Raw genomic sequence first — 21,184 nt, 5'->3', positions numbered from 1 at the left:
CAGTCTAGGATTAGAGAGAATTAAGTGACAGAACAAGGAGACAGGACTGACGAAAACCCTGAAGATAACTTGGAGATCTCACCTGTAAGAACATCAAGTTTTAATGTCTTTCTCTCATTAGTTATGCACTGTTCTTTCAAAAATGTGTTATTTAGATGTACTTTGTACTTTGTTGGGCAGGTGCTGGACCCACAGCACCTGCCCAACAAAGGCACACAAGGTTAACTCAGCTCAGGTGTGCCAGACCGAAAGGTGCACAGTCCACGTGTCTGAGACTTCTGAGCTTCAGACCGCTGCTCACGGAGCGTGATGGCTGTGCCCTGACACCAACTCAAATCGCGGACTGCTGCCCGCCCTCACTCTTCCGGCCGCGGACCCCTGCGCGCCCCAGCACTTCCGGCCGCGGACCCCTGCCCGCCCCCGCTCTTCCGGCCGCAGACCCCTGCCCGCCCCCGCTCTTCAGAGCCTCTGTGACCGGGGCCTCAGCTCACAAGGGTTCCTCAGTCTGCTGTCCTGCCGCCCCAGTGGCCTGGCACTCTCCCTGCCGGGACTGGGTGGGCCCGAATGCTTTCTCTCAAGTTCCCCCATGTTGCAGGTGCGAGTGCGTCATGATCTGCGGTCCCCAGGTCCTCAGGCCATCCATGTGTTGGGGGCCATGTGTGCCCAGCCCTCAGTGGCCTTCTCAGACCCCCTCCATAGCCCCATGTCTGACGTCACCATCTCTTCCCTCCACCTCTCGGTCTCTGTCGGGAAGGCCCTACATTTTTCTTCCCAGAAAAGCCAGATGCCATCAGAAAACTGCCTCCTCCTCGACCCCGCCCATCCTTTCCCTCTGCAGGGGTTAACTGTATGTGTCAACTTGACTGGGCCTTGGGCGCTCAGATATTTGCTCCAACATTATTCTGAGTGTATCTGTGAGGGTGTTTCTGGAGGACAGTAACATTCCAATCAAAATCAAAACACTGGGAAAGCAGACTGTCCTCCAATCAGCTGAAGGCCTGGACAGAATAGGAAGGCTTTAGTAAGAAGGAGCTCCTCCTGCCGGACAGCCTGGAGCTGGAACACCAGCTGCTTCCTGCCTTCAGACTCAAAACGGAACATCAGCTCTTCCAGGGTCTTGAGCCTGCCCACCTTCAAACTGAAACTATACTGTGGTTCTCCTGGGTCTCGGGCCTCTGGACTTGGCCTGGAACTTACACCATCGGCTGCTCTGAGTCTCCATTTGCCAACTCAACCTGAAGATCTTGGGCCTTGCCAGCCTCCATGAGCCAATTCCACATAATCAATCTCTTCCTATGAATATACTCATACGTTCACTCATGTTCTACCCTGACGCACCCTTCCTGCCTGCTGCAATGGAAGAGGAATCCCGAGCCAAGCCTGCATGCTCTGGATGGAGTTTCTCCTGCCCTCCTCTCTCTGTAGGAGACCCTTCCTCGTTCTCCTACATCTTCAGCTTCTCTCTACTGGCTCCTGACCACCAGCATCTAGACACACGCTTGGCTCACCCCATGGTAAAAAACAAACAATTTCCACTCAGAGCCAGGCCTCTCCACCTCCCCCAGCAGCCGACTGGTTGTAGCCCCGGCCAGTCTCCGCTCGTTCCTTGCCTGGTGGAGGCTCTGAAGCAGCTTCCGCCAGGCCCCCCGACCTCCATGGATGAGTCACCCCATCTTCCTGACCTACAGCAGCATCTGCCCCTGCTGGCAAGTCCCCCCTTCTGGAAACTCTCTTCTTCTGGCTTCCACAACCAATACCCCCGTGAGCGGCTGGATGGTGGGACCCTCACGTCTCCAGCGCCCCTGGATCTGAGCGTGGGCAGCAGCACGTCAGGTCCGAGGGCTCTGGGAAGCATCCTCTGCTGACCCTGAAGCTCAAGGCCACCATCGCCAATGGCTGGATTTTACTGCGGCTGGGTTCAGCTGCCATCATCAATCACCCTCAGCGCTATCAGAGGAGACACACCAGACAGCACAGACTCAAGATGGTGACAGGGAGCTACATCCCGTAACACCATCTGTCACAGAGTCACGCCAATAAAGAAATAAACCAAAAAATGACCGCACTTCCAGACTTAACTACCAGTTGACAAGAATTACAGATTGAGACTTAAGAGGGAAATCACCCAATGTAACATGAGGATCCTGTTTAGGCTAATTTTAAAAAAGTTAATTGTGAAAGAGAAAATTCAAGGATCTGGGATATTGGAACACTGACTAAATACATTAAGAACCCCTTTAAATGACTGGGATGACAGTGGTATTTGGGTTATTTTAAATATATCTTTTTTTTTTTTTTTTTTTTTTTTGAGATGGAGTCTCGCTCTGTCGCCCAGGCTGGAGAGCAGTAGCACGATCTTGGCTCACTGCAAGCTCCACCTCCCAGGTTCACGCCATTCTCCTGCCTCAGCCTCACTAGTAGCTGGGACTGAAGGCGCCGCCACCACGCCCGGCTAATTTTTCGTATTTTTAGTAGAGAGGGGGTTTAACCATGTTAGCCAGGATGGTCTCATCTCCTGACCTCATGATCCGCCCGCCTCAGCCTCCCAAAGTGCTGGGATTACAGGCGTCAGCCACCATGCCCGGCCAAATATACCATTATCTTTCAGAGACTGGCGTTAAATAATCCAGTGAAGTTCCAGGGGAACGTGGGAGGAAGTGTTCGGGCCCACCCTGTCCCAGCAGGGAGAGTGCCAGGCCACTGGTGCAGCAGGACGGCCGGCTGGAAACCCGTGAGCTGAAGCACTGGTCACAGAGGCTCCAAAGTGCTGGGTGGGGGCGGAAAACCCGTATGCATCACTGTCGAAGCCAGTCGCCGGCAAATAGGCTTGTCACTGTTCTCTCAACGTGCATATTGTCATTTTCCAAAAGAGAAAAAAAAATTATTTTATTTACTTTTTTGAGACGGAGTCCCACACCATCTCCCAGGCTGAAGTGCAGTGGTGCAATCTCGGCTCGCTGCAACCCCCACCTCCCAGGTTCAAGCGATTATCCTGCCTCAGCCTCCCGAGTAGCTGGGATTATAGGCATGCGCCACCACACCCAGCTAATTTTTGTATTTTTAGTAGACACGGAGTTTCACCACATTGGTCAGGCTGGTCTCAAACTCTTGACCTCAAGTGATCCACCCACCTCGACCTCCCAAAGTGCTGGGATTACAGGCGTGAGCCACTGTGCCTGGCCCCCAAAAGAGAAAAAAATTTTAATTAAAGAAAGTGAGTAGCCAGGATGCTGGAAGATCTTTTCAGTGTTTACTGAAATTGCTAAGAATCAAGATGAGGGTAGTGACGGAGACAGAAAGCCATCAGGAACAGCCGCTCCACCTTCCGACTATGCAGGGAGGGCTGAAAGACAAGGAGAACTTTCAGAGAAGAGGCCAGGGCTACGAGGAGCCTAAGGAAAGGAAAAAGAGAAGAGCGTAAGGACCCAGTGTAAGGCTGGTCAGCTGAGGTGGCAAGAGTTGCGGAGGCCAGCCCAGGACCAGGTGGACCCAGGCACTGATGTCCAGACCAGCCCTGAGGCCCCCGCCTCCAGTTTCCGGCTGTGTGCCACAGGCCTCGACTCATGCAAGGCGGCTGGTCCTTCCCTCTGGTCCTGATCCAGAGCTGGGCCTCCCCAAAGCACTCTGGCCATCTCCTGGACAACCCCCGACCTCTATCCTACAGCAACCTCAGAGAGCATCCCCCCCTTTAAAACCTTTCAGGGGTTCCCAGTGCCCGGGAGTCCAAATTCCCAGCCCAGCCTACACCACTCTGGCCAGCCCCTGCCCACCAAGAGTCCAAATTCCCAGCCCAGCCTACACCATCCGGCCAGCCCCTGCCCACCAAGAATCTAAATTCCCAGCCCAGCCTACACCACTCCTGCCAGCCCCTGCCCACCTTCCCCCTGCATTTCCCAGTCCAGCTGCCACAGAGGTCTGCCCACAGGTCTCACTGAAGAAAGGCTGTGAATTTCAATGAAGTTAAGTGTTGCTCTCCCAAGGTAGAGAAACACACACAGACATTTTTAAAACTCTATTTAAAATAGGTCAGAAAAGCAACAATAAATGACCATAAATCACTGTTTCATGCTGCACGGTCTGAAGGAAGGAGCAGTCTCCCTGAGCTGGCCTACCCGTTCTGTTCTAACCAACACAGGACTTTTACAAAACAGAGTGTGTTGCTATGGAAGTGTGATGTGACCTAGAATTGTGAATTAAAAACTCAATCATCAAATGTGAGATCTGACTAATGCTGGTAAGAAGTATTTTTCTTAAAATATTTTCTAATTTTCTTACAGTTTCAATTACATTTTCACTCTTTAGAAGATAAGCCACTGAGACCGGGCGTGGTGGTTCATGCCTGTAATCCCAGCACTTTGGGAGGCTGAGGCGGGCAGATCACCTGAGGTCAGGAGTTTGAGATCAGCCTGGCCAACATGGTGAAACCCCATTTCTACTAACAACAGAAAAATTAGCCGGGCATGGTGGCTGCATGTCTGTAATCCCAGCTACTCCAGAGGCTGAGGCAGGAGAACTGCTTGAATCCAGGAGGTGGATGTTGCAGTGAGCCAAGATTGCACCACTGCCCTCCAGCCTGGGTGACAGGGTGAGACTCTGTCTCCAAAAAAAAAAAGACAAGCCTCTGAAAAAATTACACAAGCATTTTCCTGGTGCCTTAAACATCTGCTTGGGTACACAAGTTTTTCGACCTGCTGATCAAATCCTGGCCTGTTTCGTTGTATATTTTCCCTTGGCGCTAACCCGTAATTTCATCAAACGCAAGCTTCATTTCAGTCACCCTTTCTACCTGGTAAACTGAAAACACAAGGGGCAGGGCCAGCACCTCTTCAGACTCAAACGTCTCTCAGTTTGAGTGGATCAGAATATGAATAAAAGCAGAAAACTCAGCCTCAGACAAAAGTTGTGTTCTTGAAACCTTGAGCTTCAACACTGTTCTATGATGCTTCCTTTCAAATGGGAAATAATTTTCCAGGTTACTTCTGTTAACTCAAAAATACCAAGCCACTGATACACATCACAAACCCCAGCCATCACCACAGAGACTTCTCCGGATCACCACCGCCTGGGTGTGGTTGAAGCCAGCACGCCATGTGTGATGACTAACCACCCAGTCACCAGGATAAACAGATTCGGAAACGCAGCTTTCAAAACCACCCTAAAGCCGTAAGATACAGTTTACCATTTTTTTTCACCTTCAAAATATAGCATGCAGTCAGCAGTACTATCGAGTTCCTGCTAAGGTCCACGCCACCGCGGCAGCGATTGGGCATCACAAGGCCAGGCCCCCACGTGCAGGTGCACACTCACCTGAGCGCATACGTGTAGCCCGTGTTCTCCGGCACACACTGGGGAGGACTGTACATGTGAAGCCGAGAAAAATCCATGTTCACCACTTCAAACCATACTGCAGAGGGCAGGAAAGAAATGCAGAGTGTTTAACGAGCGGGAAATCCAGGGCAGTCCTGTCTTAGTCAACCTGAGCCGCCTACATGCAACTCAACTCAGGTCACCATCAAAACTCCCAGGCAACACAGCCAGCGGCAGTGTTTTCTAAACAGAGGAGACAAGTGTTTCCATAGTCACAAGCCCAGGAACACTGCTGGCTTATCTAGTCCCCTAATATAGCCTGAGAAAAAGACCTGGGGAGCCCTGAAGTGACTGACTCATGAAAACGGGGGCACCTTCCAAGAAACACAGAGAAACTCAGAGCGCTCTTCAAGATGTTTCTAAATCCTCTGTGTCAAAATGTTCTCAGTCTTTTGAAATCAGCTTTTATTTTATTAACTAAAAGAGAACTACCTGCTACTCCGTGGTCAAGCAGCAGCATACACGTTCCTAGATGGCTGAAGCTCTCACAAGCATCTCGGAATCAGAAAAGAAACTGCAGGGTGAGTAATAAAAAAGTTTAAGGCACTATTTACCTTTTTTTCCTCACCAAAAAACAGGTTATTTTTTAGGTTAGAAAGTGGTGAGTGTATTGTTTCTCAGGCTGTCCTCTAGATTTCTTTGGAATGACTCACACCTTCCTCTGGCTAAAAATATTCACATGCACACGCCCTGCCTTTTTAAGAAGTCTTCATAGTAGCAACGTGAGTCCTAGTTGGCTGTTGAAATATCTGAGGAAGATATAACTAAAAGAACATCCTGGACAAAACATACTTTTGTACAAATGACTGAGCTCCATATACCAAGCCAAAAGTACTTTAATTCATACTACTTTCTTTGAAATAAAGTACCACAGAAATAAAGACCACTGTTTACATGTAAAAATTGTACTACACCTATAAGTATGGACAAGCATGACGAAACTTCTGCATTTCAAAACACGTTTCAAAATTCTTCAGTTCTTTCCAGGGACACCCAGCCCAGTACCCGACCCAGAACACAGGCTCTGCAAGTACAATTCACATTTGTTTGGCATTCTATGAACTTACGCTTCAACAGCTTTTTGCAAATACAACTGTGATCACTTAATCCACGTAATAGTTAATATCTGTTTAACTCTCTCCCCCCCACTTGTCTACCTACTTTAACCAACACCTAAATCTAGATTCAGTCCACGTGCAGAGGAGCCCGGCACAGGAGCAGGGCCTTGGTCTGGATCCAATGTAGGCTACGCTCCCCCTACACACCATGCCTGGGCTCCTGAGGTGCACAGGTCTGGTCCGGCAGCCTCTGCAGCACCCAGCCCCACCCAGCAGCAATGCAACAATGGGCTCTGCCTGCACTGCCAAGCAACAACCCAAGGCTGGGCTCGGCGAATGCCCACTCCCGCTCCCACCCTGGCGGACACGGGGCTAACTCAGTGTTTCTACGGACGCCCGCTCCTGCTCCTGCCCTGGGTGGGGGGACACTCCTGCCCTGGGTGGGGGGACACGGGGCTAACTGAGTAATGCTATGGATGCCCACTCCTGCTCAGATGTTGGGCTAATTTAGCAGTAAGTCCGTTAGCACAGCCAGGCCAGAGAAAAGGAAAGCAAGGAAGACTGGCATGGTAGGGAAAAGAGGTCACACTCCAGGTTCACCAGGTGCTGAGGGAAGTGCAGATGTGGAGAGTCTGTGATTACAGACCCTTAATCTATCTTCATCACTCTGATTTCACTTTTATAATCACGTGAATTTTAAGTTTACGCTCCCCGGTGAAATGCATCTGTGTATAAAACGCGCGGAATCTATCACTTTCTCTATTTCCTAACACGTTGAAATGAGGAAACAGGGCACCTTACCCCCCCCGATGCAGTCCTGGCCTAACGACACCTGTCCAGGATCAAGGGAAGTGTCCTGGCCGTTACCTCTCAGCTGAGAAAATAATCCCACCCTGACAAGCGCCGAAGGCCAGGCTCATGCCAAGCAGAACCTCGCGAGGCAGCGGCAGCAGAGGCTGTGACAATGTGCCCCGGCGTCCCCAAGGCAGGTGCTCCGCGCTCTCCCACATGCGCCACAGGCCTGCTGCCAGGTGAGAGGCTCCCAGAGTTCTCCAACTCCCCTCCCCGCCCTGCAGTCTCATTCACTCCCTCCTTCCTCCTTCCCCCTTAACAGACCACAACATGGATCAGGAAGATTTTAAACTTCATCCTTAGTCCTTTACGACACCAAGTATTAAATTATAGGATAAACTAAAATGAAGTCAAAAAAGGATTAAATGAAACTGCGCACCTCTGGCAATGCCTGACAGGTGACAAGCACTCAGGCATCAGCTGCGGTTATTTTGAGGAGTAAAGCGATAGGACCGATGTTTTAAACTTTAAAAAAGAACAGCTATTTTTCTTCTGGGTGTGCAATTCCTGAAACGAAAGATTTGTTCACCCTGCCCTAAATGAAAGGCAGAGGTTCACCGATGAGCCCCACAGCTGGGACTCAGCCAGCAGGCGGGAGCCCCCAGCCCTTGCAGAGCTGGCCGGCACACCTGCAGGCAAAAGCATGGTTCTGAGACCAGCTCTACTGACCGCCAAAGAGTACTCCGCGTTTTCACAATACTGTTCCCAGTCTCCATTACATCCCTGCTAATTAAAACCGAAATGTAACATGAGAGCCTTCCTATGTAAAGAGGAGGCTGCCTTGGTCGCCTGTCTGAGAGACTCAAGGGAGATGTGTTTTGTGTTTATAATCTGATCTGTAACCACACAGTAAGTGAAAAATGGACCCAGGATGTTTTCAATGGCATCAGAAGAACCTGGAAAGAATCTGAAGTTGACATTCTGCATAGAGGTGCTGTCTTCAGGCGTAACACTCCTGCCAGCATCTGTGTCTCCCTGGCTGCCCTGCCCTGAGTCACGCCTGGCATGGCCTTGTGAGAGTTGTGTTCTGCACAAGTGTGTGTCCCCTGGCCTGGTGGAAAGAGACAGACTAACTGGTACCCAGCTTTGTGCAGGACGCTGAGATAGGAGCTGGGTGTCAGAAGGCCCTGGGTGTGGGTTCTCAGGCTGGCCGGCTCAGCACAGTGTGCACAGAGGGGAGTGTGGGAAGATCCCTGCTGGTCCTCCTATGAGATGGCTTCTGCAAGATGGATGGGTGGAGACCCATCGACACCAGAAAGGCCCACACCTTAGGAGATGGCGGCCAGGAGTGCCTGTCACCCAGACGAAGTCTCTCCCTTTTATCTTGTGCTTGCTGGTGGCCAAGAGAGCTTACAAGTTCACAAACAGAGGAAAAGTAGAGAGAATCTGTTTAGATTGCAAACTTTGGTTTCAAACCTATGGCTTTGGTTTCTTTACAAATATATACATCCAGCCGGGCACAGTGGCTCACGCCTGTAATCCCAGCACTTTGGGAGGCAGAGGCAGGCAGATCACCTGAAGTCAGGAGTTCAAGGCTAGCGGGGTCAACATGGTGAAACCCCTCCTCTACTAAAAATGCAAAAATCAGCCGGGTGTGGTGGTACATGCTTGTAATCCCAGCTACTCGGGAGGCTGAGGCATGAGAATCACTTGAACCCAGGAGGCGCAGGTTGCAGTGAGCCAAGATTTCAGTGCATTCCAGCCTGGGCGACAAAGTGAGACTCCAACTCAAAAAAAAAAAAAAAAACAAAACAAAACTAGGTGAGATTCTTAAGTTATACTAGGTTTCTCTTTTAATACCATTTACCTTTTACAGTATATAAATTATACTATATGGTAGACATGAAAATATACAGCTCAGTTTTTCTTTCTTGAATGCTTCGGTAAAAAATGGATTTTAGATTTTAGTCCTACTCTCCCTACTATCATTTGAGTCTACTATTCAGAAAGTCTGCACTAATCTAGTAATAATTCAGAGAACGTGGTTGAAAAATCTTCATGTAAAGCTGAAAACGGAACAAAACTAAATGGGTCTGGCCAGGCATAGTGGCTCACGCCTATAATTCCAGCACTCTGGGAGGCCAAGGCGGGCAGGCTGATCACTTGAGGTTAGGAATTGGAGACCAGCCTGGCCAATATGGCCCGTCTCTAGCAAAACTACAAAAATTAGCCAGGCGTGGTGGCACGTATCCATAGTCCCAGCTACTTGGAAGGCTGAGGCATGAGAATCGCTTGAACCTGGGAGGCGGAAGTTGCTTGTGAGAGTTGCCACACGAGTGTGTGTCCCCTGGCCTGGTGGAAGGAGACAGACTAACTGGTACCCAGCTTTGTGCAGGACGCTGAGATAGGAGCTGGGCATCAGAAAGCCCTGGGGGTGGGTTCTCAGGCTGGCCGGCTCAGCACAGGTGTGCACAGAGGGGACTGTGCTGAGATCCGCCACTGCACTCAAGCCTGGGTGACAGACTAAGACTCCATCTCAAAAACAAAAACAAAAAACAAACCCTGAGAGTTCTGAAATAAAATCAACACACCATCTTTTCTTAAGAAATGCTATCAGCTCTAAAGAAAACTGGGAAGGGCAAACTTTAATGCCTGCGGGCAGCACTTCCCTTCAGCCTAGGAACAGCAACTGTCAACACTGAGTTGATATTTTCTAGAAAACATAAACAACGGGATCTGCTGCAGAGACACGGTTAACAGACATTAGCACAATGCTGTAGGCTGCATTTCCTGTGCCCCAGCGTTGCTCACTGACGACATGGACTGACACTGAGAGGGAGCCTAGTGAGACGCAGCGTTCCCATCAGAAACATTGCAGGTGGGGAACCTGCCCACATGGATCCTGCAAGCCCCGGTTTAAAACGGCAGCCTACCTCCTGAAACAAGTCACACATACGACTCAAACTTGCAAAACTCTGTCAGTCTGTCACTGATCCTCGGGGGGACACACAGGCCCCTCCTCCCAGAGTGCCATTTGCCACAAGCCCCACGTCCACAGGGACACCCGGAGCTGCAGCCCCCAGCCTCAGCAGGGCCTGCTAGCTGTGGACACCTGCTCCACCAGGCTGGGCGGCGATGTTTCTTTCACCAGATCCTTCCCTCAGGGACCTTCCCGAGAGACACTGAGGGGGGCATGATGAGCACACAGGCACACACACTGGCTCAATCCTCGCCCTCGCTGATCCTTAAGCACCCCAGGCCAGGGTTGTCAAACGGCAGCCAGCCTGACATCAGGCTGTTCGTTTCTTTGTTCGTTCTTTCTTATATATGTATTTTAAGACACAGGGTCTCATTCTGTCACCCAGGCTAGAGTGCCAGGGGCGAGATCACAGCTCATTGCAGCCTCCATCTCCTGGGCTCAGTGGTCCTCTTGCCTCAGCTTCCCACAGTGCTGGGACCACAGGGACGCGTCATGGCACCCGGTTAATCTTTTTATTTTTATTTATTTTTTTTTTTTGAGACGGAGTCTCACGCTGTTGCCCAGGCTGGAGTGCAGTGGCGCGATCTCGGCTCACTGCAAGCTCCGCCTCCTGGGTTCACGCCATTCTCCTGCCTCAGCCTCCTGAGTAGCTAGGACTACAGGCGCCCGCCACCGCGCCCGGCTAATTTTTTGTATTTTTAGTAGAGACGGAGTTTCACTGTGGTCTCGATCTCCTGACCTTGTGATCCGCCCGCCTCGGCCTCCCAAAGTGCTGGGATTACAGGCTTGAGCCACCGCGCCCGGCCTTTTTATTTTTTTAGAGAGTTGTCTAGGCTGGTCTTGAACTCCTGGCCTCAAGCAATTTTCCTCAGCATCCCAAAGTGCTGGGATTACAGGCGTGAGCTACCATGCCCAGCCCGGTTTGTTTCTTAAGTCCACTGTAAATAATTACTTAAAACTTGTGGATCATGAGGTCAGATCGAGACCATCCTGGCTAACACAGTGAATAACCCCATCTCTACTAAAAACACAAAAAACTAGCCGGGCGTGGTGGCGGCGCCTGTAGTCCCAGCTACTCGGGAGGCTGAGGCAGGAGAATGGCGTGAACCCAGGAGGCGGAGCTGGCAGTAAGACGAGATCGCTCCACTGTACTCCACCCTGGGCAACAGAGCGAGACTCTGTCTCAAATAATAATAATAGTAATAATAATTACCATAATAAATATTACTTTCAAAAAGAAACAAATTTCATCTTCATTTGTGAGGGAGGACAGGCAGCCAGTCCTCTGGGGTCCAATTCAAGGTCTCCCACTGCCTTAGCGGTGGTGTGGACACATTCACAGGGGCTAGAAACAGAACCTGCTCCTTGGAGCACCGCCAGAGCACCCAGCCAGCGGACGCACCCGGCCAGCGGAGCACCCAGCCAGTGGACGCACCCGCCTGCTCCAGGCTGCCTCCCAGCACACCCTGTCAGCAGCAAAGCCGTATTGACAGATAGTTCCTAGTCAAGACGCAATGTTTCTTCACTTGTTTTGGAAATGATGAAACAACAGGAAAAGATACACAAGCCCATTTAGCCTGTACATCAAGAAAACAGTTCTGAGTGTCAAAGAAAATGACTTCTTCCAGAAGACCGATTATCACGTGTGTACATCTCCGTATGATAAGGGCACTGGATCTTTTCAATAAAAACCCCATTTCCTCTTACAAAAAGGTGGTCATCACAGTGTTTCAGCAAAAGCCCAAGGCCAAATTATTTAGTTTATACATATTACTGCAAAGGTCTAGGAAGACAGAACTATTAAATAGTTTCATTGTATTTGCTTCAAACCTAGAGTGCACAAAATTTCCTTATAACCAGTACAATCAGGACCACCAACGAAAAGTCTCCTGGAAGAACTCATCTCAGCCAGTGGCCCTCAAGCAATGACGTGCTGAAGCCACACTCAGCATCCTCCTCCTACAAAGCCAGTGCTGGGTCTGGACCCGGAGGTTCACACAGCTTTCACGTGCATTTCCTTAATTATCAGGGACTTGAAACATCTTCTCATGTTTCTCAGCCAGGTGTATTTCTCATCCCGTGAGGAGATCTGTCCTTTTCTGTTTTACAGGACCACATATACATAAGGATATGAATCCGCTACACACGCCAGGGATACTCCCGTCCTTAACTTCAACCAGGTGACTTTGGCTACACCATGTCTGGTCTTTCCCTTCCCTGACTCACATCCTGCTTCTTAGAAAGACTTTCCCTAAGCCAAGAACACAAGAATGGTCTGCAGTGGACTCTCCTACTCTTACTGTTTTGACTTTTACACTGCAAGCCATTAATAACTCATTTAACCCATCTGTAAATGCCGTTTGTACACAAGCATCGTTTTATTTCCTGTTGGGCGTTTCCGCCTGGACAGCCCACACGTCAGGCAGGTTCACAGGTCCAAATCATGCCCCAGGCCTGCTCCTCCCTCTCCTGGGCGCGTGCCCCATGCCCCCTCCCTCTCCATTCCCGCCCTGACACGCCACCTCTGGCTGGCTCCCTGCAAACGCCCTGACCGTCTCCCTGGCTCCAGTCTTGCCTTTCAAACTGATCCTTAAGAAAACCACCTGAATGATCCATCTACAGAGAAATCTGCCTACCTTGTTCACACGGACTCCTCCCGTGGCTGCCTGCACACACAGCCCTGGTGCAAGTGCTGCTACTTCTCCCTCCTCACTTCCCATCCGTGCCTTAGGATCCACCATGGCTGCAGGGAGCCCTTTCCTCCCCACCCATTTACGTGCCGCTCCTCCACTCTTTCCTTGCAATGAGTGTCCTCCTGTCGGAGGTGCCCTCCTATTTTCTCACCCCCTTCCACATCTCCTTGGTCTAGTTATACCCCAAACTCTGCCTAGCTAACTTCTTCTCACACTTAACATTCAGCAGAGATACCACCAGCAGGAAGCCCCCATGGGCCTCATCCTACCCCAGTTCCTGCCAATTCCAGCGCTCACTGGTGATCAGCACTAACACAAATGGTAATGATTATTTCTTACTGAGTCCTTCTCTCCAAGTGGCCCCTGAACTCTGTGAGGGCAGGAATTGCGCCTCCTTCACCTTCAGCTCTAACCCCTGCTTGCAGAACAAGTGAACGCTGCAAGTGCCTGGAAGGGAAGGGAGCGCTCGCCACACCACGCACCCTGCTCACTTGGCCACTAAGCTGACAATCCTCCCGTCTCCACCACTCTCTACTCCTTACCTGACTACGCTCCAGAAAAATCCTGCACAGGAATTCATACGTGGTCACAGGGCTGCATGTGGGAATTCGTGCGTGGCCAGAGGGCCGTGTGTGTGCAGGAATTTGCTGGTGGCCACACGCCGTGTGTGTGCAGGAATTCGTGTGTGGCCACGGGGCCATGTGTGGGAATTCATGCGTGGCCATGGGGCCGTGTGCGTGCGGGAATACATGCATGGCCAGAGGGCCAGGTGCGTGCGGGAATTCGTGCGTGGCCACGGGGTCATGTGTGCGCGAGAATATGTGTGTGGCCACAGGCCGTGTGTGTGCGGGAATTCGTGCGTGGCCATGGGGCCATGTGTGTGCGAGAATATGTGTGTGGCCACAGGCCGTGTGTGTGCAGGAATTCGTGCGTGGCCACAGGGCCGTGTGCGTGCGGGAATACATGCGTGGCCAGAGGGCTGTGTGCGTGTGGGAAAGCATGCGTGGCCAGAGGGTCGTGTGCGTGTGTGAATTCGTGTGCGGCCACGGGGCCATGTGCTTGCAGGAATTCGTGCGTGGTCACAGGGCCGTGTGCGTGTGGGAATTCACGGGTGGCCACAAGGCCGTGTGTGTGTCGGAATTCGTGCATGGCCACAAGGCCGTGTGTGGGAATTCGTGGGCGACCACAGGGCTGTGTGAGAATTCGCAAGCGGCCACAGGGCCGTGTGCATGTGGGAATTCACAGGCGGCCACAGGGCTGTGTGGGAATTCACGGGTGGCCATAAGGCCGTGTGCGTGTCGGAATTCGTGCGTAGCCACAAGGCTGTGTGTGGGAATTCGTGGGCGACCACGGGGCTGTGTGGGAATTCACGAGCGGCCACAGGGCCGTGTGCGTGTGGGAATTCACGGGTGACGACAGGGCCATGTGTGCTGCGCTTGGGCCTCTCATTCTTCCTCCCAGCACGTTCAGGCCTTCATATGCTTCCTCGTCTAACCCGAACAGGTGTGTCAGCTGCTCCATTCCCAACGGTAATTGGGAACAGCAGTCTCAGGGTCTTACACGTGCTGGAATACACATCCACACCACGTCCAGATCACCCTTCTAGCGCTCTGTCCTTCCCAGCACCAGGTACTAGGCTCGAGATGAATACGTTTCAGTTTGTAGCAAGTAAAGACGTAATAAAGTCATCTGTTTTTCATACTGCAGATACAGCTCACATCTTCCAATAGTATTAAAAATCAAAATAAACAGAATAACTAAGAACAAAGCGACCAAAGGGCTGCTCTGTGTTCAAACTACACATGCCCCAGGGGCGTCTCCCCTCCACCGCTGGGACCCAGGGAACCCGGCACCCAGATGTTATGGCATCCACACTGCTTGTCTGAGGCCTACAGTTTAATTCTGCACAAACGTCGAAAAGTGTCTGTCACAGACATTGCCGCCTGAACTAAAACTCACAACCTACAGCCACTCGCTGTATGCCCCTAGGCAACTAAATGAAAACCCAAGTACCAACACAACAAGTATGCTTAATTACAGACACAATTTAAACTATAAATTACACGAGATACTTAATAAAGTAGAAACAATTACAATATACAAGTATATAAACAGTGTATTGTAAGAAGCAACATCATGTTCTGTATTTTTCACCTGATACTTCCTAGTTTATTTCATCCCAGTGGAAGCAAACTGCTTCAAATAGGACGCAGCAGGCTGGTCTCCTGTATCTATAAATCGAGTGGGTGAGCCAGGCTGGTCTCCTCTGTCTATAAATCGAGTGGGTGAGCCAGGCTGGTCTCCTCTGTCTATAAATCGAGTGGGTGAGCAGAGTCCAAAATAGCAACGAGCTCCACATTTAGGAAGCAAGGGGAAGAAGAAAACGAGGGCAGGCTTTCAATCAACGGAACACTGCAACCCTCCAGCAGGCAACCCAAGCACAACCACCCCACCAAATACACAAAGGGAAAGGTGAGGCCGACAACACCGCGCCTACCGCCCAGACAGTCCTGTTTCCAGTCTGCCTGGCAAACCCACATGTGGGAACTCCCTTTCCCGCTGTGTTCAGGACCGCTTAACCTGAATCACCCGTGGGCTTTAGGACATGCAATCCAACTGCCTCCAGGAGAGGCAATTCCGGGACTCTCACCTCACCCTGAAACGCTGCGGTAACGGCAAGGGTTGAACGCTGAAGGATGGTTTCATCCCATCACAGCTTCTCCTACAAAAAACACTACCTGGCATTTACTGTAAGCAGATTTGAATTGGATTTTCAGAATCTGGAGACACCATAAAGCAGACTGTTTAAGAGACCATTCGATCATCATAAATTCAGGACCAGGAAACAACGGTGATGAGCTGACAACACACCCCATTAAACATCAGCATTCTTTGAAAACAGGTCACCAGGTCGGGTGCGGTGGCTCATGCCTGTAATCCCAGCACTTTGGGAGGCTGAGGTGGGCAGATCATGAAGTCAAGACATCGAGACCAGCCTGACCAACATGGTAAAACCTCGTCTCTACTAAAAATACAAACATTAGCTGGGCGTGGTGGCATGCACCTGTAGTTCCAGCTACTCCAGCTACTCCAGCTACTAAGGAGCCCTTTGAGAAAGGGCTATTTTTTAAGGGCATATTTCATTAAGAACAAAAAGAAAGGGAGAAAAGAAAATAGTAACACATTCTGGGGAGCTAGATAGATGAATAAAAACTGTCTTAGGCCAGAAAAAGTTGAGTCATAAGCATGCAGTGGAGAACACGATCACGGAACCCCCAAAAGTCTCCAAAAATAGTGGCACTAGGTTACAATTGGAAGTGAGGGTATAAGATGGAACCAAAATACAGGAGAAACTGAATACTCACAATCTGTTCAAGAAGCAATTAGGCAAAGCCATGTGATCATCTCAATTGGTACAAAAAAGCACCTCACAAACTCCAACACCTTTCCATAACAAAAACACTCAACAAGCCAGGAATGGAAGGGAACTTGCCCCTCACACAATAAAGGGCATCTGTGAAAAACTCAGTGAATGCCGTATTCAAATTTTCCCCCTAAGATGAGCAACAAGACAAGGGTGGCCACTTTCACCACTGCTCCTCAACACCATACTGGAAGTTCTCCCCAGAGCAATTCGTTAAGAAAAGCAGGGGCGGGGGCGGCATACTAATTGGAAAGGAAGATGTAAAACTACCTTTATTCTCAGATGACATGATCTCATATCTAGAAAATCCTAATGAATCAACCAAAAAACTGCTGTCAGAACTAATAAGCAAACTCAGCAAAGTTTCAGGATACAAGATCAATACAAAAGTCAGTTGCATTTGTACACACTAGCAATAAACAATCTGAAAGTCAAACTGGGAAAACAATTCATTTTACGATAGCATCAAAAAGTGTTAAAAACTTAGGAATAAATTTAACCAAGTAAGTGCACCACTTGTACACTGAAAATCACAAACACTGTAGAAAGAATTAAAGACAACCTACATAAATGGGAAGACATTCCATGTTCATGGATGGAAAGACTTAATACTGTTAGGATGGCAGTATTCCCACGGTGATGTACAGATTCAATACTGTCTCTATCAAAACCCCAATGGTCTTTTTTGCAAATGTGGAAAAACCAATCTTTATATGGAACTGCAAAGGGTCCCAAATAGTGAAAAATCTTCCAGAACAAAAGCAAAGTTGGAAGACCCCAACTTCCTAGCTTCAAAACTTACTACAAAATAGTGTGGCATTGGGAGTCCGAGGTGGGGGGATCATGAGGTCAGGAGTTTGAGGCCAGCCTGGCCAACACGGTGAAACCCCGTCTCTACTAAAAATACAAAAATTAGCTGGGCGTGGTGGTGTGCACCTGTAATTCCAGCTACTCAGGAGGCTGAGGCGGGAGACACGTTTGAACCCAGAAGGTGGAGGCTACAATGAGCCGAGATCACGCCACTGCACTCCAGCCTAGGCGACAGGGCAAGACTCCATCTCAAAAAAAAAAAAAAAAAAGGTGTGACATTGGCATAAAAACATACAGACCTGCAGAACAGGGTCCAAAAATAGACCCACACATCTATAGTCAATTGATTTTGACAAGGGCACCAAGACCACTCAATAGGGAAAAAGCAGTCCTGTCAACAAATGATGCTTGAACAATTGAATATCCACATGCAAAAGAACAAAGTTAGACCCTACCACACACCGCACACAAGAACGAACTCAAAATGGATCAAAAACCTAAATACAAGAGCTACAATGATCAACCCTTAAAACACAGGACAAATCCTCCTGACTTTGATTTTTCAGAGTTCTTAGGTATGACATCAAAAATATGTGCAACAGAAGAAAAAACAGAAAAATTAGAGTTCATCAATTTGTGCATCAAAGGACACTAACAAGAGAGTGAAGAAACAATCCAAAGACTGGGAGAAAGTATTTACTAATCATGTATCTGATAAGGGTCTAGTATACAGAATAAAGAATTCTGACAACTCAAAAAAAAAATAGAGGAAAAAAAAGAAAGGCAACCCAATTTAAAAAAGGAGAAAGAGGCTAGGCAGGGTGGCTCATGCCTGTGATTCCAGCATTTTGGGAGGCCGACGCAGGTGGATCACCTGAGGTTGGGAGTTTGAGACCAACCTGACCAACATGGGGAAACCCCATCTCTACTAAAAATACAAAATTAGCCGGGTGTGATGGCAGGCACCTGTAATCCCAGCTACTCGGGAGGCTGAGGCAGGAGAATCGCTTGAATCCGGGAAGCAGAAGTTGCAGTGAGCTGAGTTTGTGCCACTGCACTCCAGCCTGGGGAAAAAAAAAAGGCTGGGCGCCGTGGCTCATGCCTGTAATCCCAGCATTTTGGGAGGCCGAGGCGGGCGGATCACGGGGTCAGGAAATCGAGACCATCCTGGCTAACATGGTGAAACCCCGTCTCTACTAAAAAAAATACAAAAAAAAAATGGCCAGGTGTGGTGGCGGGTGCCTGTAGTCCCAGCTACTCCGTAGGCTGAGGCGGGAGAATGGCGTGAACCCGTGAGGCGGAGCTTGCAGCGAGCCGAGATCGCGCCACTGCACTCCAGCCTGGGTGACAGAGCGAGACTCCGCCTCAAAAAAAAAAAAAAAAAGGCGGGGGGGTTGGGTGGGTAGGCGGGGAAGGACCTGAATGAGAATTTCTCCAAAAATATACAATGGCCAACATGGACATGAAACAATTCTCAACTTCACTGGTCATCAGGGACATGCAAATCACAGCCAAATCAGAAGCCACTTCAGACCCACTAGCATGGTCATCCTTTTTGGAAACTAAGTGTTGGGAGGATGTGCAGAAAGTGAACTCTCATGTTGCTGATGGAAATGTAAAATGGTGCAGCCACTGCGAAAAATCGTTTGGCACTTCCTCAAAAAGCTAAACACAGACTTGCCATATGACCTGGCAACTCCATTCCTTGGTATATAACCAAAGAATTGAAAACAGGTGCTCAAATAAAAACTCATACACAAATGTTCATAATAGCTGCATTACTCACAAGAGCCAACAGGTGGAAACAGCCCAGGCGAGCATCAACAGACTAATGCATAAACATAATGTGGTATATCTATACAATGCACAATTATTCAGTCATAAAAAGGAATGGAATACTGATACAGTCTACAACATGCATGAACTCTGAAGACATTATCTTAAGTGAAAGAGGCCATACACAAGGGGCTGCATACTGTATAATTCCATTTACATGAAATCTCCAGAACAGGCCAATTCATAGAGACAGAAAGCAGATTAGCCATTACCAGGGCCTGGGAAGACGGAAGAATGGGCAGTGGCTGCTTAACACGTATAGGGTTTCCATCTGGGATGATGAAAAAGTTATGTAACTAGGTGGTAATGTTGTTTTATGTTACATGTATTTTAGCACAATCGGAAAAAAAAGCAGGTGAATGAGAAGATACTGCATTTATGAAAAACATATCACAAATTTTAAAGGAGAAAAAAAAAAAAGCCCTGGGAAATTTAAAATACGATGGCCAAACTAAAATGGTAAATAGATACATTGGAAGAAAAAGAGGAAATCTAGAAAGTAGAATAGAAAATGGAAGAAAGATAAGAAAATTATAAAGCCAGCCCAAGCCTTCCAGCCCAAACAGCAGTATTTCCAAAACACTCAGGGAAAAAAAAAAAAAAAAGGTAAACAAATAAGAGGAAATTGTTGGAGAAATAATTTGAGAAAACTAAAGGGTTCAAAAAACTATCAAGTGTCCAACAACAGATGAGAACAAACCAAAACCCACGATGTTTCTACACAGTGGAGATGTAGGGAGTAAAAACGGATTGCACACAAAAGCCTTCATACAAAGCATTAGCAATCAGAGCCGCAAGCACTCCACGGGCAATACTATTACCGAAGCTTAGAAGACACGATTATGAGCAGCTTCCCACCTGGAATCAGAGCCAGGCGCAGCAACCACAAGTTGCAAAGCGAGAGCAGAGACGTGGGACCTCAGCGCCCCTCTACCCCGGGGAGCCCTGGGCGGCCGGGAGAAATCCCCCCCGTGACGGTGACAGTGGCAAGGTGTTCCCCGCCGCTGCTTATTTTGCACCGTTCCGGGCACTTTGCAGGCGCAACAGGGCGCGGAGACCGCGCGCGCGCCTCCAGGCAGGTGGGGGCGAGAGGATCGCTTGAGCCTAAGAGTCCGACCTGGGCAGCACAGAGAGGCCCCCCCCAACCCTACAAAAAATACGAGTATCAGCCGGGCGCGGTGGCTCACGCCTGTGATCCCAGCGCTTCGGGAGGCGGAGGCGGGAGGATCGCTCGCGCTCAGGAGGTCGAGACCCCACCTCTTAAATAAAACCGCCTTCCCACCACCCCACCCACGGCCCGGCCGCTACTTCCAGGGGCTGGGACCCCGCAGCGGGGTCCACGCGGGCAGCCCCGGCCGAGGCCTGAGAACGCGGGGAGGACGCTCCTCCACGCCCAGCCCGGGCTACCCGCCGCGGCCTCCCGCGCCTCTCCCCGCTCCGCCCCCGACCCCGCGCCCTGGCCCGGCCGGCGACACCCCGGGAAGGAGCAGGACCCCCGCGCCACGACCCCCAGGGTCCCTGGGCGTCTTCACCTGCGCGGGCTGGGGTAGCTGCGAGGCGCGGGACGGGCGGGGGCGGCAGCCGTAGGCCCAGGAGGCCCTAGCACAGCCCGCGCAGAGGACGCCCAGGCCGCGACCCCGCGTCCTCCCGGCCCCCGCCCCGCTTCTCCGCAGTCCGGCACCCACCCCAGGGTCCCCTCGGCCCGGCCCGCCCGGAGCTCACCTGTCTCGCGCCGCCGCCTTAGGCCTCGTCTGCGCCGCCCAGGCCGGAGAAGACGCTCTGCCCGCCCCAGCCAATCGCGGGCCGCGCCCCGGGCCGAGGGCGGGAGCAACGCAGGCCTCCACCAATCCCGAGCGCGCCACCTGAAGCGTTCTGGCCAATGACGAGGCGGCTACGGGCCGCGGGCGGAGGAGCGAGGGGGACTCCAGGCGGGGGAAGGGGAGAAGGAGAGGGAGGGATGGGGAGGGGCCTGGATGCGTCACGGGGTGAGACGGGCGGGGCGGGGCGCGGCGGGGCGGGGCCGCGTCCCGGTAGGGGGGCTGCACCTGGAGGAGGGGGCCTGCATGCAGGAGAGAGGCTGCTCCTGAGGGAGGGGTCTGCACCCGGAGGAGGGCTCCGCATTTGGGGGAAGGGTCTGCACCTGGTGGGGGGTTTGCATCTGGGGGAGTGGCCCGCACCTGGGGGAGAGGCCCGCACTGGGGGAGGGGTCCGCACCTGGGGGAGG

The 21,184-nt window shown here is 50.7% G+C and overlaps 1 protein-coding gene across 46 annotated transcripts in view; it reads right to left on the bottom strand.

Annotated features, from left to right (window-relative positions):
- SUN1 (Sad1 and UNC84 domain containing 1) overlaps nt 1-20,741 on the bottom strand; it is a 57,288-nt gene extending 36,547 nt beyond the window's left edge. For 17 of the 46 annotated variants that reach the window (XR_012432145.1, XR_012432146.1, XM_005548956.4 and 14 more), the window contains exons 1-2: nt 20,683-20,741; nt 5,308-5,404 (exon numbers count right to left, since the gene is read on the bottom strand). Coding sequence is in view for 29 of the 46 variants with exons in the window: in XM_005548956.4 (XP_005549013.1) it covers nt 5,308-5,384 (77 nt within the window). In the remaining 17 variants the exon portion in view is untranslated. Of the gene's footprint in view, nt 1-5,307; nt 5,405-5,799; nt 5,882-20,682 lie in introns of all 46 variants that reach the window. The other 29 variants (XR_012432144.1, XM_015446981.3, XM_045389786.2 and 26 more) reach the window with 3 other exon arrangements.
- Between the last annotated feature and the right edge of the window lie 443 nt (nt 20,742-21,184).

This window comes from Macaca fascicularis, chromosome 3, assembly GCF_037993035.2.
Source record: "Macaca fascicularis isolate 582-1 chromosome 3, T2T-MFA8v1.1".
NCBI lineage: Eukaryota > Metazoa > Chordata > Mammalia > Primates > Cercopithecidae > Macaca > Macaca fascicularis.
Note: the sequence above shows the minus strand (reverse complement) of the source record. Positions and strands in the feature narration are given on the sequence as shown.